Here is a 25,291-nt window from a genome sequence, read left to right as displayed (position 1 = left end):
CTATTTACAGATATATATATATGGTGCAATTCTGATTGATCATCCTCTTTTTGCCTCGATCTCCACAAACCATCCCGCTTCCCACTGTGTTCGTGCGAACAGACGAGGACCCAGACAGCGCCGTGGATGACAGGGACAGTGACTACCGCAGTGAGACCAGTAATAGCATCCCACCTCCCTACTACACCACCTCCCAGCCCAACGCTTCCATGCACCAGTATCCCATGAGACACCAGCACTACCAGCACTCGTACAGCGACGACGTCCATGAGCTGGACTACGACCACAGAGCCATGAGGTAACAACTGAAACTAAAGATGAGGGGTTCATTTTTCTTTAGTCTAATTGCATATGTTCACCATGGGGCTGGTCAGAATGTGTATTCAACAGAAGTAATGGCTTTAATCTGGTGAGCTCATCTTAAATAAAATACTCTCTTTGTGGATAAATCCATTCTCTATCATAAAGCCCCGAGACAACTGAGCCCCTGCGGTCTTGTTTTGTTTCACTGTGTTGTACATGGTAACATGTCCCGCTGTGCTCTCCCCCTCTAGAGAATAACCCTGGCCTCAGTGTATACAAGCATGCTGGGGCACAGAGTTCTTGTATACAGGTCATGTATGAAGCGGGCCTTTGTGGTTATCTTTTCTGTGTGAGTGCGCGTGTGCGTGCCTGCATCTGCGCGTGCATGTTGGGTGTGTGAGCATCAGAAACCCCCATGTGATCTCTTCCATGCTACCTTGTGCAGAAAATGAATATTTTTCTGGACGCAATGCACATTTTATGTAAAGGATGAAACCTCTGAATCAGAAAGTTTGGGTGTGTCTTAGATGGAAAATAAAATCTTCAGTTTGCTCAGCCTTAGTCAGAGGTCTTAAAGGATAGGTTCACCATTTTACCAGGCTGTGCTTGGTATTAATCGTTCTTCCTGTTCATATTAGGATGTCCCTTCTTCACTTGCTGCCAGTGTAAATAAAGGAGGATAAACTCCACCTTCCTTGTTCTGTGTAAATGTATTAATCCCACGATACCGTAAACTTTCAGTAATCTGAGTTCAACAAGTCAAACTTCAAAATTTACCATTTTATCAGAGTAAAATTCCCTCTTTGTGTTGCCGTGGAAAGCGATTCCTTGTTGAGCTGCCAAGCAGGGAATGCAAGGAAGGGGGATTTTGCAGTGACGTGACTGCATTATGAACCATTTGATTTGATAAAGACTGCTTCCAATTGACTTTGACGTAAGGCCGGTGGATACATTAGGTATGGATCTCACAATGACCAGAAGGAGGAATTACAACAACAATCAGTCACTCTTCAAGTGGACACCTGACTGTTGTTTTAAGGCAGAATTGTGAACCTATCCTTAACCAGGCAGTGCAGTTTGGTTAGAGCTTTCTTTGAAAGGTTTGCACTGAGCTCTACTGATGCTCCTCTCCCACCTCTTCCCTCCTCCCTGCCTCCCCCCCTGCTCCTCTTACCAGACGCTATGATAGTTTAGAGTCGGCCACCAACGGGCGCAGCGATATCGACTCAGGCTCAGGGTCGAGCCGGCGCACCAGTCGTCAGTATTCTCTAGACAGTAGGCACTCACTGTCCGATAGGTGGGTCTCTGTACCTCATCTCCAACTTCTCCTCCTCCTCCTCCTCCTCTTCCTCCTGCTCAGGCCTGTGACTCCGTCTCGCTGTGACGTCAGTGATGGACTTGTCCCGTCCTCCTCGCTCGCTGTGCTTGCATGCATGCTCTCTTACCCTGTCTCTGTATATGTATACTCTATATTTTTTTTAAATAGAAAAGTACTGCATCTATATTTTCTGTGTTCCTGGTGAAGAATCACAAATAGGTGTCACAAACATTGTATCACATTCGCCACCTCAATCATTAGAAGTTCTGTGTTCTGTTTTTGTGCGTGGGTGAGTGATTGACAGGATGCCTGTGTGTGTGTGTGTGTTGCTGTTTCGTAACAGTCGGAGACAGAGAGGTTAATTATGGGTTGGAGTTTTGTCGAACCGCCCGTGTGAATCTGTGTGTGTGTGCGCGCACGCATCTGTTGTCCTGACAGCTTGTTATTAGAACCTCACCCCGCTTGTGAGACTTTAAGAAGGGCCCTGTCTTATTCTGGGTGTCCCATACTTGGTAATTATACACATTTAATTTCCTCTTGTGAGACAGCAGGAGGTCATCAGCCCAATAATGGGGCCCTATAGAAGAGAGGCGTGATGTTCGGTTCGGTCTTCATTTCATCGTGTGTGTTTTTGTTCTTTGCGAAGGAAGAGTGTAGACTCAAGCGCCGTGCAAGCATTTGTCACCGTCTGTGTCAGTCTTTGTGTTGAACAGGAGAGAGATTGTGAGATAGGCGTTAGGCAGCGATTGAGCATTTGTGTTTCCGTTCAACCCAAAGCCTCGATGCAGTTCACTCTTTCGCTGCTCGTCTACTACCTGCCTTATTGAACCGACATGACTGTAATCGGCAGAGACGAAACAATAGAGTATGAGTCTGTGTCTGAGTGTGTGAAATTGTTTTATTGTGTGTCTTCATACGTTTCATGGTTTGTCCTTCATTCATCACTGTGAATAAATGTTATTCACATATTTTTCTGCCAGTTAGAAAAATTACCCTCAACCTCAAGGTTCACTTGTTTTCTTTGGAATAGGCCTATTTATTTATATTTAATATCAGTTAATGAAAAATGTATTCTTGTCTTTAAGTGGTGTGAACTAGTATCCATAGAAACCTTTCCCATTACTAAAAAGACAATTCCCCTCGCAGTTACATAGATGCATCACTAGCCTCAAGCCCCCACTCTGAGATTCCTTATTGTTTGGTTTCAAGTCACTCCTCTTTTCCCGTTGGTTAGCCGTCTCCCTCCCCGTGGCCCCAAGTTCCTTAATTATCTCTTCCTCAGCGTGAAAGCGTGGGCGCGCCTATAGTTTACTATTCAACCTGTGTTTGTGTATTTATCTAACAGCTCTGTCTCCCCCTTACCTCAGTCCCACAGACAGTCGTTACGCCTCGTCCTGTGAGTTGAGTCGAGGCAGTTCTCAGCTGAGCGAGGAGTTTGTTCCCGAGGATGGCGAAAGCTTGAGAGGGTCAGAATTCTACGATGAAAACGACTCCTACCACTCCTGCCACTCGTCCGTCAGCTACGGCAAAGAAGACTCCCCGGGCTGGGATGGCGAGGAACAGCAGGGCGTCTACAGCGACGAGGGAGGCTACCTCAAAGATGGAGGAGAAGAGGGGGCTCTGTATGAAGAAGAGGAAGGAGGCATATACGCAGAAGAGGGAGAGTACAACTATGAAGACGAGGAGGAGATGCCGTATGAGGAAGAGGAAGATATGTATCCTCTAGACGGCACACTCAGTGAAGACCAGGAGCCTCCGTACACCCCCACACCCACAAGTACCGCCCCCACGCTGATGCCCCCCTCTGATGGTCCGTCCTCCATCAGGCCACCTCTGGAGAAGCAGGCGTCGTTGCATCAGCAGCGGCTTGGCCATGATCAGCTCCAGCCGCCCAGCACAGCTCCTGGTCTACCTCCAGTCTCACAAGACAACACAATGTCCCCTTTCACTGCAGATTCCAACAAGCCTTCCTTTGAACCATCACAGCAAGATCTGTCCATCGCACCTACATCCACGCCCGCAACTACATCACAGGATCCGGCTCTGGACTCCAAACCCTTGGAGCCAGAGCCCAAATCTGAAGTGCCACTGGAGGAACATAAACCTATTGAGCAGCCTCCAGCAGCAGAGAGTGCTTCCTCACCTCCTGAAGAGAAAGCAGAGGAGCCTCCTGTTCCAAGGTGACCACATCTTATATACTTGTCACACAGGGGGAAAAAAACCTTTAACACACTCTGAGTATTTTCGTATAAGTCATCATACAGCTGTTGTATAGGCCACACATCAGCATATGTGCTGCATATTTTAGGAGGTTAGATGGAAACTAATTAAAGCAATCAATAATTCAAAAGAGACATAGAAGTGCAGAAAGGAAATTAAAAAAATCTGTCCAGATAAACCAGCTGCACTCTAATAATAGCTTTCATATGCCTTAACATCTGCAGCCATGCGAGGCACAGCGAGGTTTTAAAAACTAATATGCGTACAGTCGTACCGTCATACCGTTCACATGATTTTATTTTTAGATTATTTCTAATTAACACTAAACCAAAGTGCAACTGAGGCTGAGGGGAACATGATTATTTTAGCAAAGTATGTATTGGTATGAACCTTTTTACCTGACTGTTATCACCATTGCTAGAACATGTTGTATAAAATGAACATTTGGATAATTAAAGGGGAATTACCATTTTTTTACAACCTGGACCTTATTTCTGGCAACTCCGGACTCAACAGGGACTAGCACTAGCGTATCATAACAAAATATTGGTGAAATGAACGAGTTTCGCGACAGATAATGCGTTATTTAGAGGCTGCGTTTCGGTGCCCCATTCACTCCCACTATATGGATATACGCGGCGCTCCGCTGATCTAAATATCGTCCGAATTACTCCAAATGACACCAAAGTTATATGGGTGAGTAAACAATCGTATTTTATGCCAAAAATAAGGTCCAGGTTGTAAAAAACAGTAATTCCCCTTTAAATTATCTTTTTTTTTCTTACCCACTATGTCTGAAAACAGTTTACAGAGATTGTCACTACCTCACCTAGTCTATAACTACAGTACATTCAGCATACTTGCGACTAAATGTCATAGCAGTATCTACAAACTATTATTTCAGCTTCCCTAAGAGGGAAATCATGGAACCCGGTCCTGCCAGAGCCAAGGCCAACTGGCTTCGACTTTTCAGCAGAGTACGACTACAGCTACAAGAGGTACCGTCTGGCTGTGTTTGTGTTTCAGTGCATTCTTGTTGTGTACAGTATGTTCTCTCTGGTGCTGCTTTGCTTTTAGTTGGTAACTAGTTCAACTCACTGACTTGTTGCATCAATCCCTGCATGACCTACTGGTACCGTGTTTATTATTTCCAGCTCTTGTTGACCAGCCTGCCATTTGTTTCCCCCGTTTTTTGGTCACTGCCTTGAATTATTTGATGGTTTCTGTTTATCCCTTGTATTGTTTTGCCATTTCATTATTTTCTTTTCAGTTGTTTCCCCATCCTCGTAGCGATTTGCATGTAGTCCGCTCTGATTCCCCGTGGCTGGAGAAGATTCTCAGGTGGGTGTGGCCAGTGGCGTGTTAATGCTAATGTCGTTTATGTTGTACGCATCCTGTGCGGCTCGTAGATATGAATGGAGGGCCGAGGAGCACGTAGGAAGTCGCCGCAAGCGTTATCAAAGCCGGCCATTTATATCAATCTGGGCTATTTGTGTGCATCAGTGTGACGTTAGCATCAAGGCGTGTGTGTCACACTCTGACAAGGCAAGCAGACGAAGACCATGCATTTCAATAATAGAGCAGATAGGACTAGAAGAATGATTTCATGGATGGCCATCTGGTTGTGATCTTCTTCCACTATGAGCACAGAACTCACTGCTGCTATTAAAAATCACATCACATTGTCAGTTATTGTAGCAGCAGCTGATGGTGAAACCCAACATAAAATAGAACTTTTCGATAAGGAACACAGACTGTATGTCTTGATTTTGATCCAGATATAAAGGTCAAAATAAATAAAAGCACTAACTGTTATAGTGTTACACAGAATCCTTCCAGATATGGCTCCCTGCCTCTCACCACATTTTCCATCACATCTTTCTCTTTGTCCACAGGCCCGAGGAGAAAGTGTTGGCATTGCCTCCCTACTTTTATCAGCAGGGTAAGCATCCGTCACGCTGACCACTGCAGTTATCTTTGACTTACCAACCAAAAAGCAGGCCCTTATTATTAATGTCCAAATGCATTTATTGTGTGACAACAGCTGAAAATATGGCTGATGTTATGTGTATGTTGTGTCTCCAGGATGGGCGGCGCTCTGTATAGCATCGACAGCATGCCAGACCTCAGGAAGAGGAAAGCTATGCCTCTGGTCAGAGATCTGGTGAGTATCTTCACTAATCTCTTTATATTCCAATGACTAAGTGTCTCACATTTCCCCAGTCCATCTATCTCTCTGCTCAGCAGTGAGTGCTCTCGCCCACAAAAACTACCCCTGCGCTCCATCCGATTGTCTGCTTTCCTTTTTTACACATTCTTTTCTTAGTTTGTCCCTACTTTTAATGCTTTTCCTCTGCATCTCATAGCCCACTGTAACTCACCCACTCTGCCAGCCGATAATACGTTTCCCATCTGGTAGAAGCTGACATTTCAAGCTACAAGTCTGAGAGGCCACTGACAAGGCCAGAGATTTTCTCTGGCTGATACTGATGTCTGCGAGATGCTGTCATATACCAGGCCCTTTCTATTACCCCACCCTGCCATCATCTCACTGCCCTCCTGACACAGGCTCCTTATCTTTGCAGCAGAGAGAAACATGCACAAATCCTCTGTAGACACCTGGACCTCATGTGACAAGTACAGAAGGTGGACAGCATTGTCACTTTTCTACCCTAATTGAAATAACAATTGAAATAACAAAGTTTACAAGCATGTGTACATACAATACGGATAGACATTTATACACAGTTTAAATCATTTAAACCTTTTCTGATTCTTATTTGTTCTCTGAGAAGATTAGTCCTGCTCTCGTATCACTTTATTCAGTAAAGCAGCTTATCTTTGCATAAAGACTGGAAAGCAAATAGCGTCCACTTGCATTTATGCATTTAACACGTTAAACAGATGAAGTCTAATATACTAATTAGTGAGCTTTAGAGGTGCTGATAGGCCGAATTTAACATCCCCGGACATACTGTATCGTAACTATCTTCTGGCTGTAGCATTGTCTTTGCTGCAAGAGAGAGGCCTCAGTCTTCTCAGCTAACACTCAGGCAAACAGGCACATTTCTCAAAATGCAAAAGCGACCAAATCTGACTCTTCATAGCACCTGACAGGCGAAGCTGGGTGTGCCGTTTTCCCTAAACACATCCAGTCCGAGCAGCGCCACACACAGTAATTAGCTCGAATGACTGCCCTCATTAATGACATCCATTAAACACTGACAGACGGGTGCACCTGTGTCTCCTTCCTCTCTCTCTGCCTCTGTGTTTGACACAAGCACACACATTCACTTCTTGTCTCAGGTAATTGATTGGTTGGGGCGGGCTACCGACTGAAGTGTTGTTTCATTCAGATATCAAACAATCAGTTGCAGCGCTGCTCCACGTCTCCGTTCTCCTTGTTCAAGTCTGTTGCTTCCCCCGTGCTTTGTGTTCATTCTTGCTTCAACCACTAAAACTACAGTATGTGTTTAATGAATGCATTTCTTCCCCCTTTTTCTTCTCCCGAATTCCCTTCACTGCCACAGGCTATGGTAAGTAGCAACCACACCATCTGCTCCAGAAACATTTACAGCAGGTTGTAATCGTATACTATTTTCTAGTACCGGCAAATTGGTCGCTCTTAACAAATGCAAGCACTACTATATTCTGCAGCTGTCACTACTAGTTTCTAACTATCAGGAAAACATTACCAGACAGGTGGTGATAATACACATAGCCTCAAAGATTGCACTGATATTTGTCTTGATATAAAAAGATATTAAATGTAGGAGGTGAGAGAAAATGACCCCTCCTCTACTGTCACTCAGTCCTTGGTCCAGAACTCCAGGAAGGCAGGCATCACCTCGGCCCTGACGTCCAGCACCCTGCACAATGAAGAACTGGTCAGTCCTCATTATATTACTCAATCAAAGGTTTTCATGTCTTGTCCACACATGCAAGGCTTCGCTCTGAACGAACCGTGCCACTCTGCTGACCCTGCACTAATCTCTCCTACCTCGCAGAAGAGCCATGTCTATAAGAAGACCCTGCAGGCCCTCATATATCCCATCTCCTGCACTACCCCGCACAATTTCGAGGTGTGGACGGCCACCACGCCCACTTACTGCTACGAGTGCGAGGGACTGCTGTGGGGTATTGCTCGCCAGGGCATGCGCTGTACTGAGTGTGGAGTCAAATGCCACGAGAAGTGCCAGGATCTGCTCAATGCCGATTGCCTGCAAAGTAAGTGAAATGCTAAAAAAAACAAGACACTGGATAAAATAGTATGATCGTGTAATCTGAACTTTGCAACCCATGGAGTATGTTTATCCGTAAATGTGGGAACGTTGGTCTGGAGTCACTCCGTTGAGAACTTATTATGCCCACAGGCAAAGATCTGCCGAGCCAATCTCTGTATCGAGTGAAACATGCCCCACAATGAAATGTTACCAGACTCATGTTCTGATAAAAATGTAGTCTGGCAACATCAATCTAGCTTAGCCCGAAGATTTAATACTACGGATCAGCTTGCAATATATAACAGCATATTGGGTTTTGTACAAATTATTGGAGAGGTGTTGGTAGGTTGATCTAGCAATGTTCCCAGTAATGAAGTCCTTTAAATGTGTAATTATGTATTTATTTCTTGGCCTAAAACTGGGTTTACAGAATCCATAAGAGTTCAATCTCAGATGTCGGCCTGTATTTCCGTGGCATTCAGTGATAACATCGTAGCATAAAGCCTCCTTTTGCTGACTTCATGTGTTAGACTTCTTGCTGTGTCAGTTAATAAGAGGAAACCATCGAGTCCATTTATTTCCTCTTACCTATTTGTCAGTGCCGGGCACAGAGTTGTCCTCCTCCTCCTCCTTCTCCTCTCACGCCTGCTTTTTTATTTTCCTTGTTTTCTTGAGAGGATATTAAAAACCATTTGTCTTTTGTTGTCATCCACCTCTCTCCTTCGGCCTCTGCTTTGCTCAGCGTTTAATAGCTCTGAAAATGTGGCCTCCTCTTTGTCATGAAATATGTCCAGGTTTCTCATCACCTACACAGTCTTCCTCTCTCATATTTAAAATTGAAATCTCAGTTTCAAATGGTTCTATAAATGGTTATATTCATGCAATTTTCTGATATTGTTACCGTCGATGACTTCAGGTCCCTTAAAAACACATCTCATATATTTACACTTCGGATTTGGTTTCATGAACCTAATCATTTTCTTTCTTGCCTTGACTTTCTTGCCAACCAGGAGCAGCAGAGAAGAGCTCCAAACACGGCGCAGAGGACCGAACCCAGAACATCATCATGGTTCTCAAGGACCGCATGAAGATCCGCGAGAGGAACAAGCCTGAGATCTTCGAACTCATTCAGGAAGTGTTCACCGTCCCCAAGCCCACACACGTCACCCACATGAAGCAGATCAAGCAGAGCGTGCTCGATGGCACCTCTAAATGGTCAGCCAAGATCAGCATCACAGGTGAGGGTCGTACAGTAGATATGAAGGGAGCTGGCCAACACGGTGAGCATCAAAGTCAGGGGAGACGTAATGTTCCAGGTGTTTGTCTCTCTCTCTATAAAAAGAGACAAGCTGCCCGTTTGTTTGCAGAGAGCACAGGTGGCGTTAATGGGGCAGTAGAGCAGAAGGTCAGATGAGTTAAGAGGCATCTGTTTGCATCCAAGCACACACACACACAGACTAACTAACTTGGCTTTTTTCCCCCTCTTCTTAGTGTTGTGTGCACAGGGTCTCCAAGCCAAGGATAAAACCGGTTCCAGTGATCCTTATGTAACGGTCCAGGTGGGAAAGACGAAAAAGAGGACCAAGACCATTTATGGCAACCTTAACCCTGTCTGGGAGGAGACATTTAATTTGTGAGTCACGTTCTTATGGAAAAAAATAGGAAATATCAGTTTCTCAGAATTCTCAGAATAAATCTTCCCTTTGAATTATATTATTTCATTAGATAAATGACTTAAGCTACTAACTGGTTCTGAATATATGAAGTAATTCTCTGTCAGTCGTCCGTACCTTTCAGCTGTAGCTGTCACGTATTGTTTTGATTGTTGAAGTGAGTCACGATAGTAATCCATCTGCTCCTCTCGTCGTATCTGCTGTTTGTTATCTGTGGCTCACTCTCTGGTTCTGCCTGTGCAGTGAATGCCACAACTCCTCAGACCGCATCAAGGTACGAGTGTGGGACGAAGACGACGACATTAAGTCTCGCGTGAAGCAGAAGTTCAAGCGAGAGTCGGACGACTTCCTCGGTCAAACCATCATCGAGGTCCGCACTCTGAGCGGGGAGATGGATGTCTGGTATAATCTGGGTCAGTTGAATTTATACACCCCTCCTCTCTCATGCTGTAATGATCCCACAACGCCTTTACTGCCCCGGTCAGGTTATCTCATGGTGCAATTGTGCGGCTGGCTTAACTTCGGTAGTTAAAATTCTTTGGGTGACCGTGTTGCTGTATGTCTTTGTGTTCATCACAGACAAGCGTACGGACAAATCAGCTGTGTCTGGGGCTATCCGGATGCACATTAATGTGGAGATCAAGGGAGAGGAGACGGTTGCTCCGTATCACGTCCAGTACACCTGTCTTCATGAAGTAAGCTCAGTTTCTATGTTTAAATATGTGTATTTCTGTGAAAAGGCAGAATATTTATCAAGTTCTGAACTTAGCTGCAATTTTGAGGTACTGGTGTGTTTTGATAGTACCGTTAGACTATACGTTTACTTTGCTATTGTAATTTTTCTTTCGCTGGATTTACCTCTGAAGCTTATGGACTAAGGCCATACACAGAAAGCTTAAATATTCAGACTATCTAACACAGATATGGAAAGACTTTCACCCTGAAATGGACCATGAATTTTCTTCTGTCTGTGCCTTAAAGGTCCGGTGTGTAGGATTTAGTGGCATCTAGCAGTGAGGTTGAAAGCTGCAACCAACAGAATACAAACACTGCTAAATATTAAAAACATTATAGGCCATCTCTGCAGTCGGTGTTTGGTTTGTCGGTTCTGTGCTACTGTAGAAACACGGTGGACTTTGTGGAAGTTTCAAAATATCTCATATTTTTCTTAACTTTCATAGAGATTTGCTACTTTTACTTTTTCCATCTCCTGTGTGTGTCTGGGTGTGTGTGTTAGGCTATGTGCATCTCTGTGCCAAGCAGAGTCGATGCCAAGCTAATGAGCCGTGCTAAACAGGTTAATTTACTTGGCTGATGTGCACTTCCATAATTGATCCAGTCCAACTTAAACCTAAGTTAATACTATAAAAATAAAGACCACTTCCAACAGTGAAGATGTCAGACACTTTTCTGCTCGGGCTCTGTGCAGAAAACTCCGCTGATTGATCGTGGACCAATCACTGCTTTGTATGAGGTTGTTACTTGGCCCATTACTCAACAGAGCATATTAGCTGAACCTTAACTGACGTATGGCCACTTTTATTGCTGCACATGAGTGCTAGTAAACCTACTCAGAGTGTTTTACAGTGGTGTAGCGCTTCATGGCTGAGACAGCGCCTTGTATTTGCCTCATAATAGTTTATGACTCTTTATGTAGCACGGCCGACACACTTAACAGCCTCGGAGGTTTATGATCTGCTCTGTCTTCATACATTTCAATTTAATTCATAATGTCGTAATTCATACATTTTAATTACAACTGAGTGATACATGAACATGATCATTTGAATTTGTAGAATACTTCCTACTAATTTTAAACCTACATTCTGTATTTTTGCACTGATCCGTCCTAAAAGTCTTGAAACAGTTTATTAGTGGTATTTGTATCCAAAATGAATGTTCATTTTTGTGACTTTAAACATTTTGCATATTCATCACAACTGGTGAAATTTTGTGGTTTTTGAGGTCTTGAACATGTGTGGTGGAAAATGGCATGACAACCATCAACTGATTTACTGTACAGCAACATGACACATGGTTAGTGGGTATTCTCTAAGGCCACATGGACAAAGCAAGTGCAGAAAGCGGAGGGAGCGATATGTAACTCCTCCGTGCAATGTCTGAGAAGAGTCCAGGCCTGAGGATATTTACATGCCCTCCATAACAATTGCAACACGCCCCAACAAGCACAACGGTGTGAGGGCCTGATTATCGCTGCTTGCAGCTTTTAAAATCTCTCTTGATTTCTCCTACATATTTTCTCTTCTCTTCTCTTTTCTGCAGAACCTCTTCCATTATGTGACAGATATCCAGAATAATGGTGTGGTGAAGATCCCTGATGCCAAAGGGGACGATGCATGGAAGGTCTATTTTGAGGAGACACCCCAGGAGATTGTAGATGAGTTTGCCATGCGTTATGGAGTGGAGTCCATCTACCAGGCCATGACGTATGTTCCCGTCTGAAGACGTGACAAATGAACGCCATCTATTTGTAACGGCTCTCAAGCTGTAATCCAGTGTTTGTTTACGTGTCCGTTTTTCATTTGCAGACACTTTGCCTGCTTGTCATCGAAGTACATGTGCCCAGGTGTTCCTGCAGTGATGAGTACCCTGCTGGCTAACATCAATGCCTACTACGCCCACACCACCCAGGCAACCAACAACGTCTCTGCCTCAGACCGCTTTGCAGCTTCTAACTTTGGGGTGAGTCACGACAGAAACATTTAGCAGAATCACTTAATTCAACGGCATTCTCGGTTTCAAATAGTTTTTATTTATACAAAAACTGCAATACTATATGCCTAGATCCAAGGCAAAGAAGTGTGTCTGCTATATTTTTAATAATACTGCATGTGTTGTTATGCCCACAGAAAGAGAGATTTGTCAAGCTTCTAGATCAGCTGCACAACTCTCTGAGGATCGACCTGTCCATGTACCGGGTGAGATTGCTCTTCATCTTCATCTGTTTACTCTCTCATGATCCTCCACAATATCTTCTTTAAAATCTGCAATGAATCTCTTTCTCCCTATAGTTCTCTCTTTGCGCGAAACAATAAAACAAAGGAGGCGGACGTGTTAATTAGAGTGACAGTTCCTCTGAAACATGCTCAGACACATTCAGGAAACACTGCACACCCACACAGTGAGACTAGGGTCCGCTGGCTGTGGAAATTGTAACCGTAAAAAGGCTTTTGTACAAATGGAAAAAAAAAGGCCTGTAAAACATTACCTGTGAAGTCAGGTAATGTGATGTGGCTGACTTTATTTATTTTTTTCCGTCTGGCTGCAGAACAACTTCCCAGCGAGCAGTCCTGAGAGGCTGCAGGACCTCAAGTCCACAGTGGACCTTCTCACTAGTATCACGTTTTTCAGAATGAAGGTAAGGTCATGTCTTCTTCACAAACTTGTCTTTTTGGTTTTGTTCTGCGTGTTCTCCACTCTCCCATTAAACTGCTGCTTGATGCATACTGTCTTCAATGTTAGGACAAAGCAAACTTCATCCAACTGCCTCTCAGAATGAAAGAAGAAAATTATGCAGTTCTCATGCATCATTTGGTGAATTAATGGTCTACTCCTTTGTCTCGGTTGACTGTGTGTCTGTTTTGTGTGTCCAGGTCCAAGAGCTCCAGTCTCCACCCAGAGCCAGTCAGGTGGTGAAGGACTGTGTCAAAGCCTGTCTCAACTCCACCTACGAGTACATCTTTAATAACTGCCATGAGTTGTACAGCCGCGAGTACCAGACAGACCCGGTAAGAGGCAGCAGCAGTGGTCTGAATGTCTGTGTAGGTGTGTGTGTGCTAATGCGTCTCTCGCTTCCTCTCGCCCTCAAAAGTTTTTGGCACGGCCGTAATTGAGCACAGGCATGACCAAACAAAATGAAGCCTGCAGAGTCTGCAGTATTACTGTAATGGCGTGTAACAAAAAGAGAAAGTGATTATGCAGCATATTGCTACAAGTACATTGTATGATGCAATAACAGATGGAATCAAACAAAAATCTGCAAATTTTGAAGGCAGTAAGTACTGTTTTGTGTTTTATGCACTGGTTTTCACAATCATTTTTAATTTCTTTAGACTTAAACCAAACTTTATTTGACCAATAAATCTATTTTCAAACAAAATCTCTGCACTTTGCATTGAAGTTTGAAGTTCAAATGATTGATTTGACTGTAATTTGGTTGAATCTCTCATAAGTAAAAGGCAGAGTAAATTACAGTATAAGTTCAAACTCACAGGCGTTGACTTTTAAAACTTAGCCAGCAGTTTTTCTCGTGAATTTACATTACAAAGAGAGACAGAGGAACTGTTTGTTCGGCTAAAAATGTTCCTTACGCAAGAGGATTTCTCCGTGTTGTTAGTCTACCTTCACAACTTAATTACTGCCTATCCTCATTTGAGCCACTGTGACGCTCGCTGTATTCGTGCGAATGCATGTATGTGTTCAGAGGTCTGTTGCTACAGTCCTCACCACCCTCCATCACTCCTGCACTGGATTTCAAAGGGGATTTCTGCAACTTGCTCTGAGCCCTGATTAAAGCGGCAGTCCCATTCATACTCCCTCACAAATTTCAAATCAGCATTTTTTTCCCGTTTGAATAAAACATTTCATCCTGAGGGACGTTGCTTGTGTTTTGTTGAAATCTCTGCAAGATCATTCTTCACTCGTCCAACCCTGCAGCACCCAGCTTATATTTTGTTTTTCCTCGCGGCACATCTTCAGCTATTTCAAAGAAGTCGACCAGGCAGCTGACATTCTGGGTCTGTTTAAAGCAGCAAGTGTTTGATAAGTAGGAGTTGTTGAATTAACAAAACAGCCAACATTTTCACTCTATCAGACAATGTAAATACTATAATTAAATGCTCTCAAGACTCAACACTTTTAGGGTCAAATTACTATTAACTTTAGCTCATTGGTCATTTCATGTAGTATGTGACATAAGGTGTGTATTATATACGATGGCCAAACATTTCACTGCATGTCTTACTAATAAAATGGTCAGCATGCACAACTTTAATGTGTCTAGGCTCCTTGTGACTGTAGTTGTGTCATTTCTTTTCCAGGCCAAGCAGGGCGCCGTGCCTCCGGAGGAGCAGGGACCTAGCATCAAGAATCTGGACTTCTGGTCCAAACTCATCACACTTATTGTCTCCATTATTGAGGAGGACAAGAATTCTTACACTCCCTGCCTAAACCAGTACGTCTCTATATATTCTGTTGGCCCGTCACAGTTTTCTGCACTCTCAGTATCATATACCTTCTCTGTCTCCATCAAGATTTCCCCAGGAGCTCAATGTGGGTAAAATCAGCGCTGAAGTCATGTGGAACCTATTTGCTCAGGATATGAAGTATGCAATGGAGGGTGAGTGCAAATTGGTCCGAAAGCTTCTGAAGATAAATGTAGCTGTTAAGAGCAATTTTGTGGTTCAGGCACTATTTGCACTAATGACCATGCAAAGACACGGAAGACAACATAATGCAGATGATATTCAAAGGCTTGATTGGAATGTGCGCTACTTCCAATTTTAGCTCAGTTTCTAAGGCTTTCCTTGTGAATAATTTAGGGAAACTTACCCACTGCTGACACCGGGACATCCTGTTTATTGGCCTTAATGCTGCTCTCTCTCAGTTAATCTAAAGATATTACAAAGCCTGTTGAAAAGCATTTGAGTTATGGTTGATTTTATGTTATCACATACTTCATTAAACTACAGTTTTTTACAAGCTGGACCTAATTTCTGGCATAAAATACGATTGTTCACTCACCCATATACTTTTGTGTAATTTGTAGTCGTTCGGGAGATATTTAGATCTGCGTATATCCATATAGTGGAAGTGACTGGGGCACCGAAACGCAGCTTCTAAATAACGCATTATCTGCCTCGTAACTCGTTCATTTCACCAATATTTTGTTATCGTATGCTACTGCTAGTTTTTTGCAACATGGCTGAATATTTTTCCGATTCTGAGGTTGTGGACGAACCATAGCAGTAGCAAATTACAGGTAAACAAGTCGACCGTCGCAGGTGCACGCGCCGCTCAGAGATGATATCATCCAGGTCAGAAGACATCATCCGGGGTCTGTAGGTCAATCTACAGACCCCGGATAATAACAACAGGTAACTCCGGACTCAACGGGGAATAGCACTAGCGTACGCTAACAAAATATCGGTGAAATGAACCAGTTTCGTGGCAGATAATGCGTTATTTAGAGGCTGCGTTTCGGTGCCCCAGTCACTCCCACTATATGGATATATGCAGATCTACTATCTCCCAAACGACTGCAAATTACACAAAAGTTACATGGGTGAGTAAATGATCGTATTTCATGCCAGAAATAAGATTCAGGTTGTAAAAACCAGTAGTAATTTTTTCAGGTCTCATTAAAGTCTACATAAAATAGCTAGCATAGTGCTATTTGTCTTCATGTATTTATGTGTCTTTTCTAAAAGCAGAGCTAGGGCGGCTACCCCTATCACCCAATTTTTTAATCTGGCAATCTAAGCAGGCACAACCCATTCATGTTCGAGCTGAGAGCTAAAGCCCTCACTGCTGGGATTAAAGGAGAAACACTGGAGGAGGGAGGGGCATGGGAATTTGTTAATGCATTTCATTGGATGCAAAATTAGTATGTAGCCCCTAGTGCGGAATGAGTCACCAACATTTTTAAAATTATTTTCCAATAAATTACAAAATATAAATTACCATTAACACCCTACAAAACCTTTTTGTCAACATGCATAACGCAAGATATATATTAAAAATGTTGTTTCACTGGTGCTATATTATTTAATTTTAGTGAAATTGTTGTGATTACGCCTCCTTTAGTGTTAATGACAATTATCCAAGACATGATTGTGTATTTATAACCGTCAGCTATATCGAAAAATTCAGTGAGACTGCAGGTCATCGCCTCTTCATACACAATAGATCTGTGGCAATTGCAGGTAGATGTACACAAACTCATCATGTATTTATCTGCTACCTCCCCTTTTTCAGAACATGAAAAAAACCGCTTGTGCAAGAGTGCGGATTACATGAACCTGCACTTCAAGGTCAAGTGGCTGTACAATGAGTACTGCAAAGACCTGCCCTTCTTCAAGAGCAGAGTGCCAGAGTACCCTGCGTGAGTAGCATCTTCTTACGCCCAGAGACTCACATGTAGAAAAAAGAAAAAAAAATTATCTTTAATTTGGGGATTGTAGTTTGCAAACATCTAAAGCGTTTCTCTCTGTAGGTGGTTCGAGCCATTTGTCATCCAGTGGCTGGACGAAAATGAGGAAGTGTCTCGTGACTTTCTCCATGGTGCTTTGGAAAGAGACAAGAAAGATGGGGTAAAAGTTTCCAGCTCTACTTCTCCTTATCTTGCCTTCAGTACTCTGGAAACGCAGAGGCGCTGCTGTTGCTTAGGCAGAATTTACTTTAATCCCTCCTTTGTACTTCCTCTGTCACACTCAGAGTTATCCACAGTTTCCTCCTCCCTCCTGCTCCTCTCTCTCACACATCCCCCCCCTGCCTCTCCTGTGTTCTTCAAAGGCAAAAATAGAAGCATGGACACAGCAGCTCAAACTTGCATGTGTTTAAAGGGGAAGATAAGTCTGTTACAACAGGACGTTGTGAATTAATGAGCTTATTCCTGTTTTTCTGACTGCTGGAAAGCTGTCCTCACCTCATTACTCAGACACCCCACAGTAGCACCTACACACTCACCTCTCACCAATTAGGGACCAGGCGCTAACCAGCAGCCAATTACAAGAAGATAGACAGGAGCTCCCACCTGTCACTGGATGGCTGTCTAACTGTCTGTATGGCTGGGTGGATCTGGTTGGTCTGAGGCTCAGTACATTCAGCGAAAGACATCTAAGGTCCAGTCTGCAGGATACGCTCATAGCTGTGCAGAGGTCACCTCTTGAGAGCTTCCTTTGAATCCCAGCTTCTCACCTGCCACCCATGCTCACCTCTTTCCTTTATTTTCCCCCTGTTTTTAATCTTCCTGCGTATCTTTTCTGCCCTGCAGTTCCAGGTAACATCAGAGCATGCTCTGTTCTCCTGCTCGGTAGTGGACGTGTTTTCCCAGCTCAACCAGAGCTTTGAGATCATCAGGAAGTTAGAGTGTCCGGATCCGCAGATTGTGGGGCACTACATGAAGCGGTTCGCCAAGGTAGGCTCAGAGTAATTTTAATGATGAATAGTGAAGTTGCAAAGTACAACAGAGAGGTCTATAAATATATTTTTAATTCGCGTAACAGCATAGTTTTTTAAAATCTGAAACCGTAACTACAGCTATTCCCTTTCTGACTCTCTTCAGACCATCAGCAATGTACTCCTGTCCTACGCTGATATCATCTCCAAGTTGTTTGCCAACTATGTCACCATGGAGAAAGTGGTGAGTAATCAAAAACACGATGAACTTGCTGTGGAGTTGCTTCTGTTTGAGATAGCCAGTGGCAAAATATTCTATAAACAGAGCGTTTCAGATGTGGATGTGTCATCTTGTTCTCAGCCCTGCATCCTGATCAATAACATCCAGCAGCTGAGGGTTCAGCTGGAGAAGATGTTTGAAGCCATGGGTGGAAAAGACGTGAGTGATTCTGGTCCCGATTACCAACCACAGCGTTTTAGTGTTTGGACACAGATTCCTCTTTCTTAATCTAAATATATCAGCTATTGTTTTAACGTGGCCCTCCCGTCCAGTCACCTAAACCAGCTCTGTGTTTTTATGTTCATACTTCAGCTGTGTGTGGAGGCCAGTGACATCCTGAAAGACCTGCAGGTTAAGCTCAACAATGTCATGGACGACCTCAGCAGGGTCTTTGCCGTCAGGTAGAAACACATTCCTACCCAAACATGCAACGCAAACTAGACCTCTGCAGTACATGCTTCTCCATCTTTCCCTCTACAGTTTCCAGCCTCATATTGAGGAAAATGTGAAGCAGATGGGAGACATCTTGGCTCAGGTGAAGGGAACCTCAAACGTGGGAAACGCCAGCAGCGTGGCCCAGGATGCCGACAACGTCCTGCAGCCAATCATGGAGTTCCTGGACAGCAAGTGAGGCAGTCTGCCATTTTTATGGATTCTAAAAAAAAAAAAAAAAAAGATTGCTCAAACATTTGGAAGATTTTTATTTTTCACTCTCTTTAACTTATGCCAGGCAAATCTGTTTCCTCGTGCAATTTCAGGATGAATCATCAAGTTAATATTGTTAAAGAGAATGCGTAGGAGCGCATGAGCCGAAGTTCAGCTGAGGAGGCGTTAGGCCTACAATTCACACACCGCAGCTGTCATACCCTTGAGAATCATCATCTATGGATTATCATTATACAACATTCAAAGAGCTCATAGAAGCATGGCTTTAAAAGTATGAATTTATCTGACTCTGGATGAATGGGAAAATAAAGTAGTGAAATTCATCAAAATCTTCTGCTATTGCGACGAGTATTTTAGGGTCGCGAGGGGATTTCCAGCAGCCACCACTTTTTCTTTTTTTGTTTTGTTCTTCTCGCTTTGTCAGCCTCCCCTCTCCTGCTAAATATTCCTCTCTTCTTCTTCTTCTTCCCCCTCTTGCCAGCCTGACTTTGTTTGCTAAGATCTGTGAGAAGACCGTGCTGAAACGCGTCCTGAAGGAGCTGTGGAAGCTGGTGATGAACACCATGGAGAAGACCATCGTTCTCCCGCCGCTCACGGACCAAACGGTGAGATCACGCGAGAAGTGTCAAAGCACAAACAGAGGCATAGAGAGGCACACAGTGTAACACGACGGTAAGCTCTAGATTATTTTAACATCCGTGCCCGGGCAAAGAATTATAGCTATTTAGTAGTTTAACACATAAAGAGACTTACTGTGTACCCGTCACTAGTATATATTTCCCAGAAGGCCTGCTGATTATTCTAAATCAGTGTGACGGTTCCTGTGAAGACAGATACATATTTCCTATATGTTCTGATGGTGACCGCAGCAGCAGAGCAGACAGCAGATCTACTAAGCTTGTTACACACATACGCCTACACATGCACAAATACTTGCACGCGCCTCTTAACTGCCAAGGCAACATCAAAAGAAAATGGAGAAGGAGGTGGAGAATTGAGGAAGGGGCAGACATTTTGTGCACGATGCGACTCAGGATCACCCTTGTAGAAACAAAAGATCAAACTGCTTTCGCACCACGTCTACCTGCCGTCCCGTCTTCTTACCGGCCGATAAATCACCCCCCCTCCCCCCTCGGTGCCCTCACTCGTCCGAGCAATCAAGATGAAGCCCTTTAAAAGAGGAAAAAAAAAGGATTGCACCATATCATTCTAACACCAGCTCATGGCTGCTCTCCAGCATGTCAGCCAACATTTATTTGGAGCGTTTCCTGATTTATGATTAACTCACAACAGAGTGGCAGAGATGTTTTTGCCCAAAGGATCTGGCCCGCTTCCTAAAAGAATCATACATTTTGGAAAGCAGCCTCTTTTTTTTTTGTTTGTTTTGAATATATATGTGTTTTTATTTATGTTTGGTTATGAACTAAAGAGCCTCATATCACTGACAATAATAAAGTGATAATCTCTGGTTACTGTGCAATGCGGACCAATATCCTCAGAAGCCAAAAGACATAGGATGAATGCATCTAAGATAAATCGAATTTGATTTGAAATTGCTGTTAAAAGCTAAAACATCTGTTTGCTATACAAACAACAAATCTTTCTGTACTAAGGTATCTTATGGCTCAGTTCTCTACCTGCACTTAGTCCAGGCTCCAGACAGTTGTCAATTGGTCCACGTCCCTCCAGCCCTGGGGCTCAAACTTGTGTTTTTGATTGATGTGGGGCTCTTTGCAGCTTGACTGACCCTTCTCTCTGGTTGTTGTTGTTGTGATTACTATTACATCCTGCTCCCACCGCTCTCCCTCCACAGATGATTGTAAGTACAGCACTCCTGCGTGTCTGTCTGTCTGTCAGTCCACGGTGGTCGATTCTCTGCTATATGTGGCTGCGATCTTCCCCTGTTTTTTATCCCACATTACATCCTCTCCCTTCTCACAACCTCACTTCTCTGACCTGTCCCTCTTCTCTCCTCTCCTCTCCTCTTCTCTTACTCTGTCTCTCGTTTGAGAAGACAGAAGCATGGTGCATTCCTGGTTCGTTCTGATAGGTCCCAATCTTCACCAATCAGTGCCCCCTCCCCCCTTTTTCTGCTGTCTCTTCTTCCTGAACACTTTCCTCAAACAGGAAGTAGTACTCCTCTTTTGCGCCTGGTGTTGCCTTGTTTCTTCTCATGCATTGTGTCCTTTTACTGGGATTCCGGTGGGGTGACTCCGATCTCTCGGTGGCTTGGTATCTGATGTCTTGACCCACCTTTTTGCCCCTTCTAATGCCCTACCCCCCACCCACTCTCCCTACCGTTCCCACTGTTACCTACCTGTTTGAACTGTGTCCTGCCCCCCACCACCCTACTGTGGGTTTGTTGCTTGCATCTGATCTATTTTAACGCTGCAGTCTTCTCTCTACTGTACTACACATGTACTCCACTGTATGTCTCTGCAGACCTGTCATGTCGGTCTGTCCTGGTTTGGTTTCATGTTCTGTTACTATGATTATTGTAAAGATGGTATTCTAAATAATCCTGATGCCCAGAATGTCGAGGTTATCGCTTTGGGTTGATGTTGGTCAAACACTAGATTGTGCAAAAATGCTCACGGTGTCATAAAGCTCTATGGGATGGCTTCTTTCGATACCCTTCACCTCAGGCTGCTTCAGTAGCTGTTGTCTTTTTTTTTCTGGTGTGCTTGATAGCAACAAATATAGTGCTACATGGGAACATTTTTTGTCATTTCTCTTGAGCGGGATTTTGCGCTGTTTCTCAGGCCGCATGATTTGTAATTCTGGTTTATTGTTAAGCATCATAAAAATTTAAACTTTTATGGTTCCAAAGTGGCGCTTTGGACAGAAGTCATCACATAGAGCTTCAGCGTGTTGAATAGTGCATTTTTCAGACTCTTAAAAGGAATAGTTTAATATTTTGGAAAACATGAATGTTAGAAAATAGTTTAATAAAAAAGATCAGTAACGCTTTCATGTCTTTATGCTAAATGTGGAGTTAGCTCGGCTTAAAGACTGAAAACAAGTAGAAACAGCTAGCCTGGCTTGTTGTAAAATTAGAAATTAAAAATCACTAATCAGGTTGTTACAGAAGAGTGCACTCACGTGTATTTTGTATTGTCAAACACACGTCTTGGCATGATGATGCTGCACAGCTTGGTAGCAGAAGTAGATGTAAAATCTTTTTGCTGGACAAACGTGCATTTGTGTCCATTGAAAATGTTCGTACACTAGCCTCTATGCTAAGTTAAACTAATGAGGCTCCATGTTTAATGGACAAACTTCAAGTTTGTTATTCCAAAAATGTTAAACTATTCTTTTATTATGTAATGGGGGAATATTTACGTTGCTAATGAAAAGGATCACATTTGGATGTTCCCTCTGCTGCTTCCTGTTACTGTTTTATTTAGCGTTTAGTGTTAAATAATTGTGGGGATTAGTGCCCCCTCCCCCCATCAGACCACATAGCGTAGCACTATTGTTGCAGTCACACAACTTTAGCAAACATCATCAAATTGAACGTGAACACAAGGCAGTGAAAGCGCCTGCTAAAAACCTTTTTGTCACATCCATTTACTCTCGTCGTCACGTTACTATTCTGCTTCGCCAACCAACAATTTATTCGACATGTCTGTGTGTGTCTGCTGAAGGCACGAAATACATTGTTGCTTTGGAGAGCAAAATAACGGTGACATCTCTAGCAGTGACTGGCATCCTCAAATTTTTGTTTACATTCTGCAAAGCGGCATATTCACCTTTGCCTGCGCGCTCTCGTCTAGCCTAAGAGAGTGAAGTCTGACAGCAGGGACACGGCCACTGCTTGAAGTATTAACCACATGCTCTCTTTCCAGGGGAGGCTGAAGAGTGCTTCTCACAGTGATGTAAGGACTAAACCCCTTTAGATCAATGTGTCTTGTCTCTCTCCTCTATGTCTTCTCTCCTTGTCTTTGTCTCTCTCCCTCAGCTCCACAGTTAAACAAAGCAGCGGAAATATTGAGTTTTCACTTTTGTTTTTACACTACATTCTATTTAAATTGCTGCTAGTATGCTGTGTACTATACCTCTACCAGAGCGTGCACACCCAGCCTCACCGCACGGCACTTACAGATATTTTGTGAGTTAAATGCACCGCAAACATGCAGCGTTCAACAGTAATTTAATTTGGAATTCGGATATTGGTTGCAACACAGTACGCAAGGAAGTTTAGGGTTTGTTGGAAGTTAAGTGGTGCTTTGACTTGAAATGGCAGAAAATCAACATCAGCTCCTGCAACAAAACATTGAGTTAACCTCTCATGACCTAGCCGAGCTAAGCATTGCATCCCCGGCCTGAAATATCAGAAATATAATTTCAATTGACACATCACCGTTTCAGAAGCGCATTGTTTTGATAATAAAGTCCCTCCAAGAAACCTGTATGTTTTTCAGCCCATTAAAATAACCAAATACAGTTTTAAAATCATGTCTATAGCTGTAGCCAAAGACTAGATTTGGAGGCACAGTCAGAAGCACTCAGTGATATATTCTCTTCCGAGAATATTGGATTAGGCCGGACTTCCAGTAAATACCTGCATACACCGCAGCGCAACCGTACAGCTGCTACACGCGTGTGTGAGTGTGTGCATGTGTGTGTTCCCGAGTGCACGAGTGCATCTACCCACACTACGTGCTGAGCCACTTTCCCTTCTCTTTGTAGTGAGATGTCTCACTTTGTGTGTGTGTGTGTGTGGGTCTGTGCAGCAGAGTGTAATGTTTTGGAATGAATAAAACACAAGATACGTGTGATAACAGCACTTGAAGGAAAAAGTACCTGACGTCCGTAACGCGGCTTAGAGTGACTGTTTACGAATGTGTGTGTCAGAAACGTCGCTGTCTTCTGTGTGACACTAGGCCGTTTAGAGCTGCCCCGTTTTTGTCCTGATAATAACAATGCTCCTCTCTTTCTCTCTCTCTCTGCTTGTGCACCTTCCTCCTCCTTTCTTTCTGTCTCTTCCAGGGCACTCAGCTCATCTTTAACGCCGCCAAGGAGCTGGGACAGCTGTCCAAACTGAAGGTACAATATGCGTTCACACAGCTATGCTCTGGGCCTGGCGACAGTGCTCCGGACTGAGACGCTCTCTAATTGCTTAGAAAATATGAAAGAGAGCGTGTGAATGGCGAGATTGGTCATTTTGCTTTCTGCCTGCCCCGTTGTCTTCTTTCTTAAGGAGCACATGGTTCGTGAGGAGGCCAAAGCACTGACACCCAAGCAGTGTGCTGTGATCGAGCTGGCTCTGGACACCATCAAGGTAGAGATTCTCTGTTGGATTTACAATGAAAGTATATCATATATGAAGGAGCATACGCGGTAAATCAGGAAAAGTATGTCAAGTTACAAAGAAACAACTATAATTCAGACGGTGTTTGAGGTAGAAGCCAATGAAAATGGAAACAGGACACCCAAACAAGAGCTAGTTTCTTATGTCTGACTTTGTTTTCATGCTAAAAATTAAATAAATTTTAAGCATTTCTTTACTGTTTAAAACACTACAGGACTTCAAACATGTCAGAGACTTTACTATATATATTTAATAAATTCGTCATAGTCAGTATTGAATTGTTATTTCAAGCAACAGGGACACCAGCCAAGTCAGTTTCTAGTCTGGATGAATCAAGGGGCTACATCTACAGTAGTTACTACATTAGTTTTTGTTACTTATTGACATTTTCCCCTCTACAACATCAGGAAATGGAAATAAAATTAACTTTTGAGAGCACAGGCTTTGTGTTCTAGTCCACTCCATAGAGGATTTCTTTCTTGATGTGTAACTTTTTTTCGTAATTCATTCAAGTCGCTGTTATGTATACCCTGTTCCCACGTTTTATAACCGACCGTGAAATAATCAAATGTTTGATCAGCTGTTTCCAGCTGGATCACTAGAGAGTAGGTTCTCCCATAAAGCTGCAGCTGACGCCACAGTAGCAGTTCACTCTGTCTGCTGTGCTCATTTCATCTTATTCTCCTTTATAATCTTTTCTGTTTTATCTGTCTACCTGTTTTAGCAATATTTCCATGCTGGTGGTGTGGGTCTGAAGAAGACTTTCCTGGAGAAGAGTCCTGACCTCCTGTCTCTACACTATGCCCTGTCCCTGTACACGCAGGCCACAGACAAACTCATTAAGACCTTTGTCCAGTCACAGAATGCACAAGGTAACCTAACAATCTCCACTCTCCTCTGTTTCTTTGCAGCTCCTTTGATTCTCTTTATTTCCCCACATCTTCGTTTGCTAACTCTGAACTTAATTCAGTTACGTAATCCTCTAATGGAGTTCAGTGAATTCCTGTTTCTCTGCTTGGCGCTCTCAGAGGAGCCAGTGTTTCCCACTCCTCCGCTGATGTTAGGATTTCCCAGACGCCGAGCTGTGTATCCTGAAAGTATCTCACATGCTTTGTAGAGCATGAAGTCGAGACAATATTTTCTCAGAGCTCTGAA

At 43.4% G+C, this 25,291-nt stretch overlaps 1 protein-coding gene and 1 long non-coding RNA gene across 2 annotated transcripts in view; one reads left to right on the top strand and one right to left on the bottom strand.

Moving 5' to 3' along the window:
- Nucleotides 1-25,291, top strand: part of unc13a (unc-13 homolog A (C. elegans)) — a gene marked incomplete at its 3' end in the record, with an annotated part of 41,405 nt that overhangs the window by 10,514 nt on the left and 5,600 nt on the right. Inside the window, exons 9-38 of the mRNA XM_084548801.1 lie at nucleotides 103-298; nucleotides 1,481-1,600; nucleotides 2,989-3,801; nucleotides 4,746-4,839; nucleotides 5,737-5,783; nucleotides 5,927-6,005; nucleotides 7,654-7,728; nucleotides 7,849-8,068; nucleotides 9,075-9,302; nucleotides 9,556-9,697; nucleotides 9,981-10,150; nucleotides 10,317-10,432; nucleotides 12,021-12,184; nucleotides 12,287-12,440; nucleotides 12,608-12,676; nucleotides 13,027-13,116; nucleotides 13,352-13,486; nucleotides 14,810-14,931; nucleotides 15,011-15,096; nucleotides 16,734-16,860; nucleotides 16,972-17,068; nucleotides 17,752-17,895; nucleotides 18,043-18,120; nucleotides 18,238-18,315; nucleotides 18,469-18,557; nucleotides 18,637-18,783; nucleotides 19,304-19,427; nucleotides 23,815-23,871; nucleotides 24,026-24,106; nucleotides 24,861-25,008. Of these exons, the coding sequence (XP_084404927.1) occupies nucleotides 103-298; nucleotides 1,481-1,600; nucleotides 2,989-3,801; nucleotides 4,746-4,839; nucleotides 5,737-5,783; nucleotides 5,927-6,005; nucleotides 7,654-7,728; nucleotides 7,849-8,068; nucleotides 9,075-9,302; nucleotides 9,556-9,697; nucleotides 9,981-10,150; nucleotides 10,317-10,432; nucleotides 12,021-12,184; nucleotides 12,287-12,440; nucleotides 12,608-12,676; nucleotides 13,027-13,116; nucleotides 13,352-13,486; nucleotides 14,810-14,931; nucleotides 15,011-15,096; nucleotides 16,734-16,860; nucleotides 16,972-17,068; nucleotides 17,752-17,895; nucleotides 18,043-18,120; nucleotides 18,238-18,315; nucleotides 18,469-18,557; nucleotides 18,637-18,783; nucleotides 19,304-19,427; nucleotides 23,815-23,871; nucleotides 24,026-24,106; nucleotides 24,861-25,008 (4,290 nt within the window). The remainder of the gene's footprint in view (nucleotides 1-102; nucleotides 299-1,480; nucleotides 1,601-2,988; nucleotides 3,802-4,745; nucleotides 4,840-5,736; nucleotides 5,784-5,926; nucleotides 6,006-7,653; nucleotides 7,729-7,848; nucleotides 8,069-9,074; nucleotides 9,303-9,555; nucleotides 9,698-9,980; nucleotides 10,151-10,316; nucleotides 10,433-12,020; nucleotides 12,185-12,286; nucleotides 12,441-12,607; nucleotides 12,677-13,026; nucleotides 13,117-13,351; nucleotides 13,487-14,809; nucleotides 14,932-15,010; nucleotides 15,097-16,733; nucleotides 16,861-16,971; nucleotides 17,069-17,751; nucleotides 17,896-18,042; nucleotides 18,121-18,237; nucleotides 18,316-18,468; nucleotides 18,558-18,636; nucleotides 18,784-19,303; nucleotides 19,428-23,814; nucleotides 23,872-24,025; nucleotides 24,107-24,860; nucleotides 25,009-25,291) is intronic.
- Nucleotides 18,678-20,816, bottom strand: LOC311490985. Its single transcript, XR_014699170.1, has 3 exons — nucleotides 20,460-20,816; nucleotides 19,907-19,992; nucleotides 18,678-18,811 (listed from the first exon to the last, which is right to left on the bottom strand). It is a non-coding gene; the product is annotated as an uncharacterized lncRNA (long non-coding RNA).

Source organism: Chelon labrosus, assembly GCF_963514085.1.
Source record: "Chelon labrosus genome assembly, chromosome: 7".
Classification (NCBI taxonomy): Eukaryota; Metazoa; Chordata; class Actinopteri; order Mugiliformes; family Mugilidae; genus Chelon; species Chelon labrosus.
Note: the sequence above shows the minus strand (reverse complement) of the source record. Positions and strands in the feature narration are given on the sequence as shown.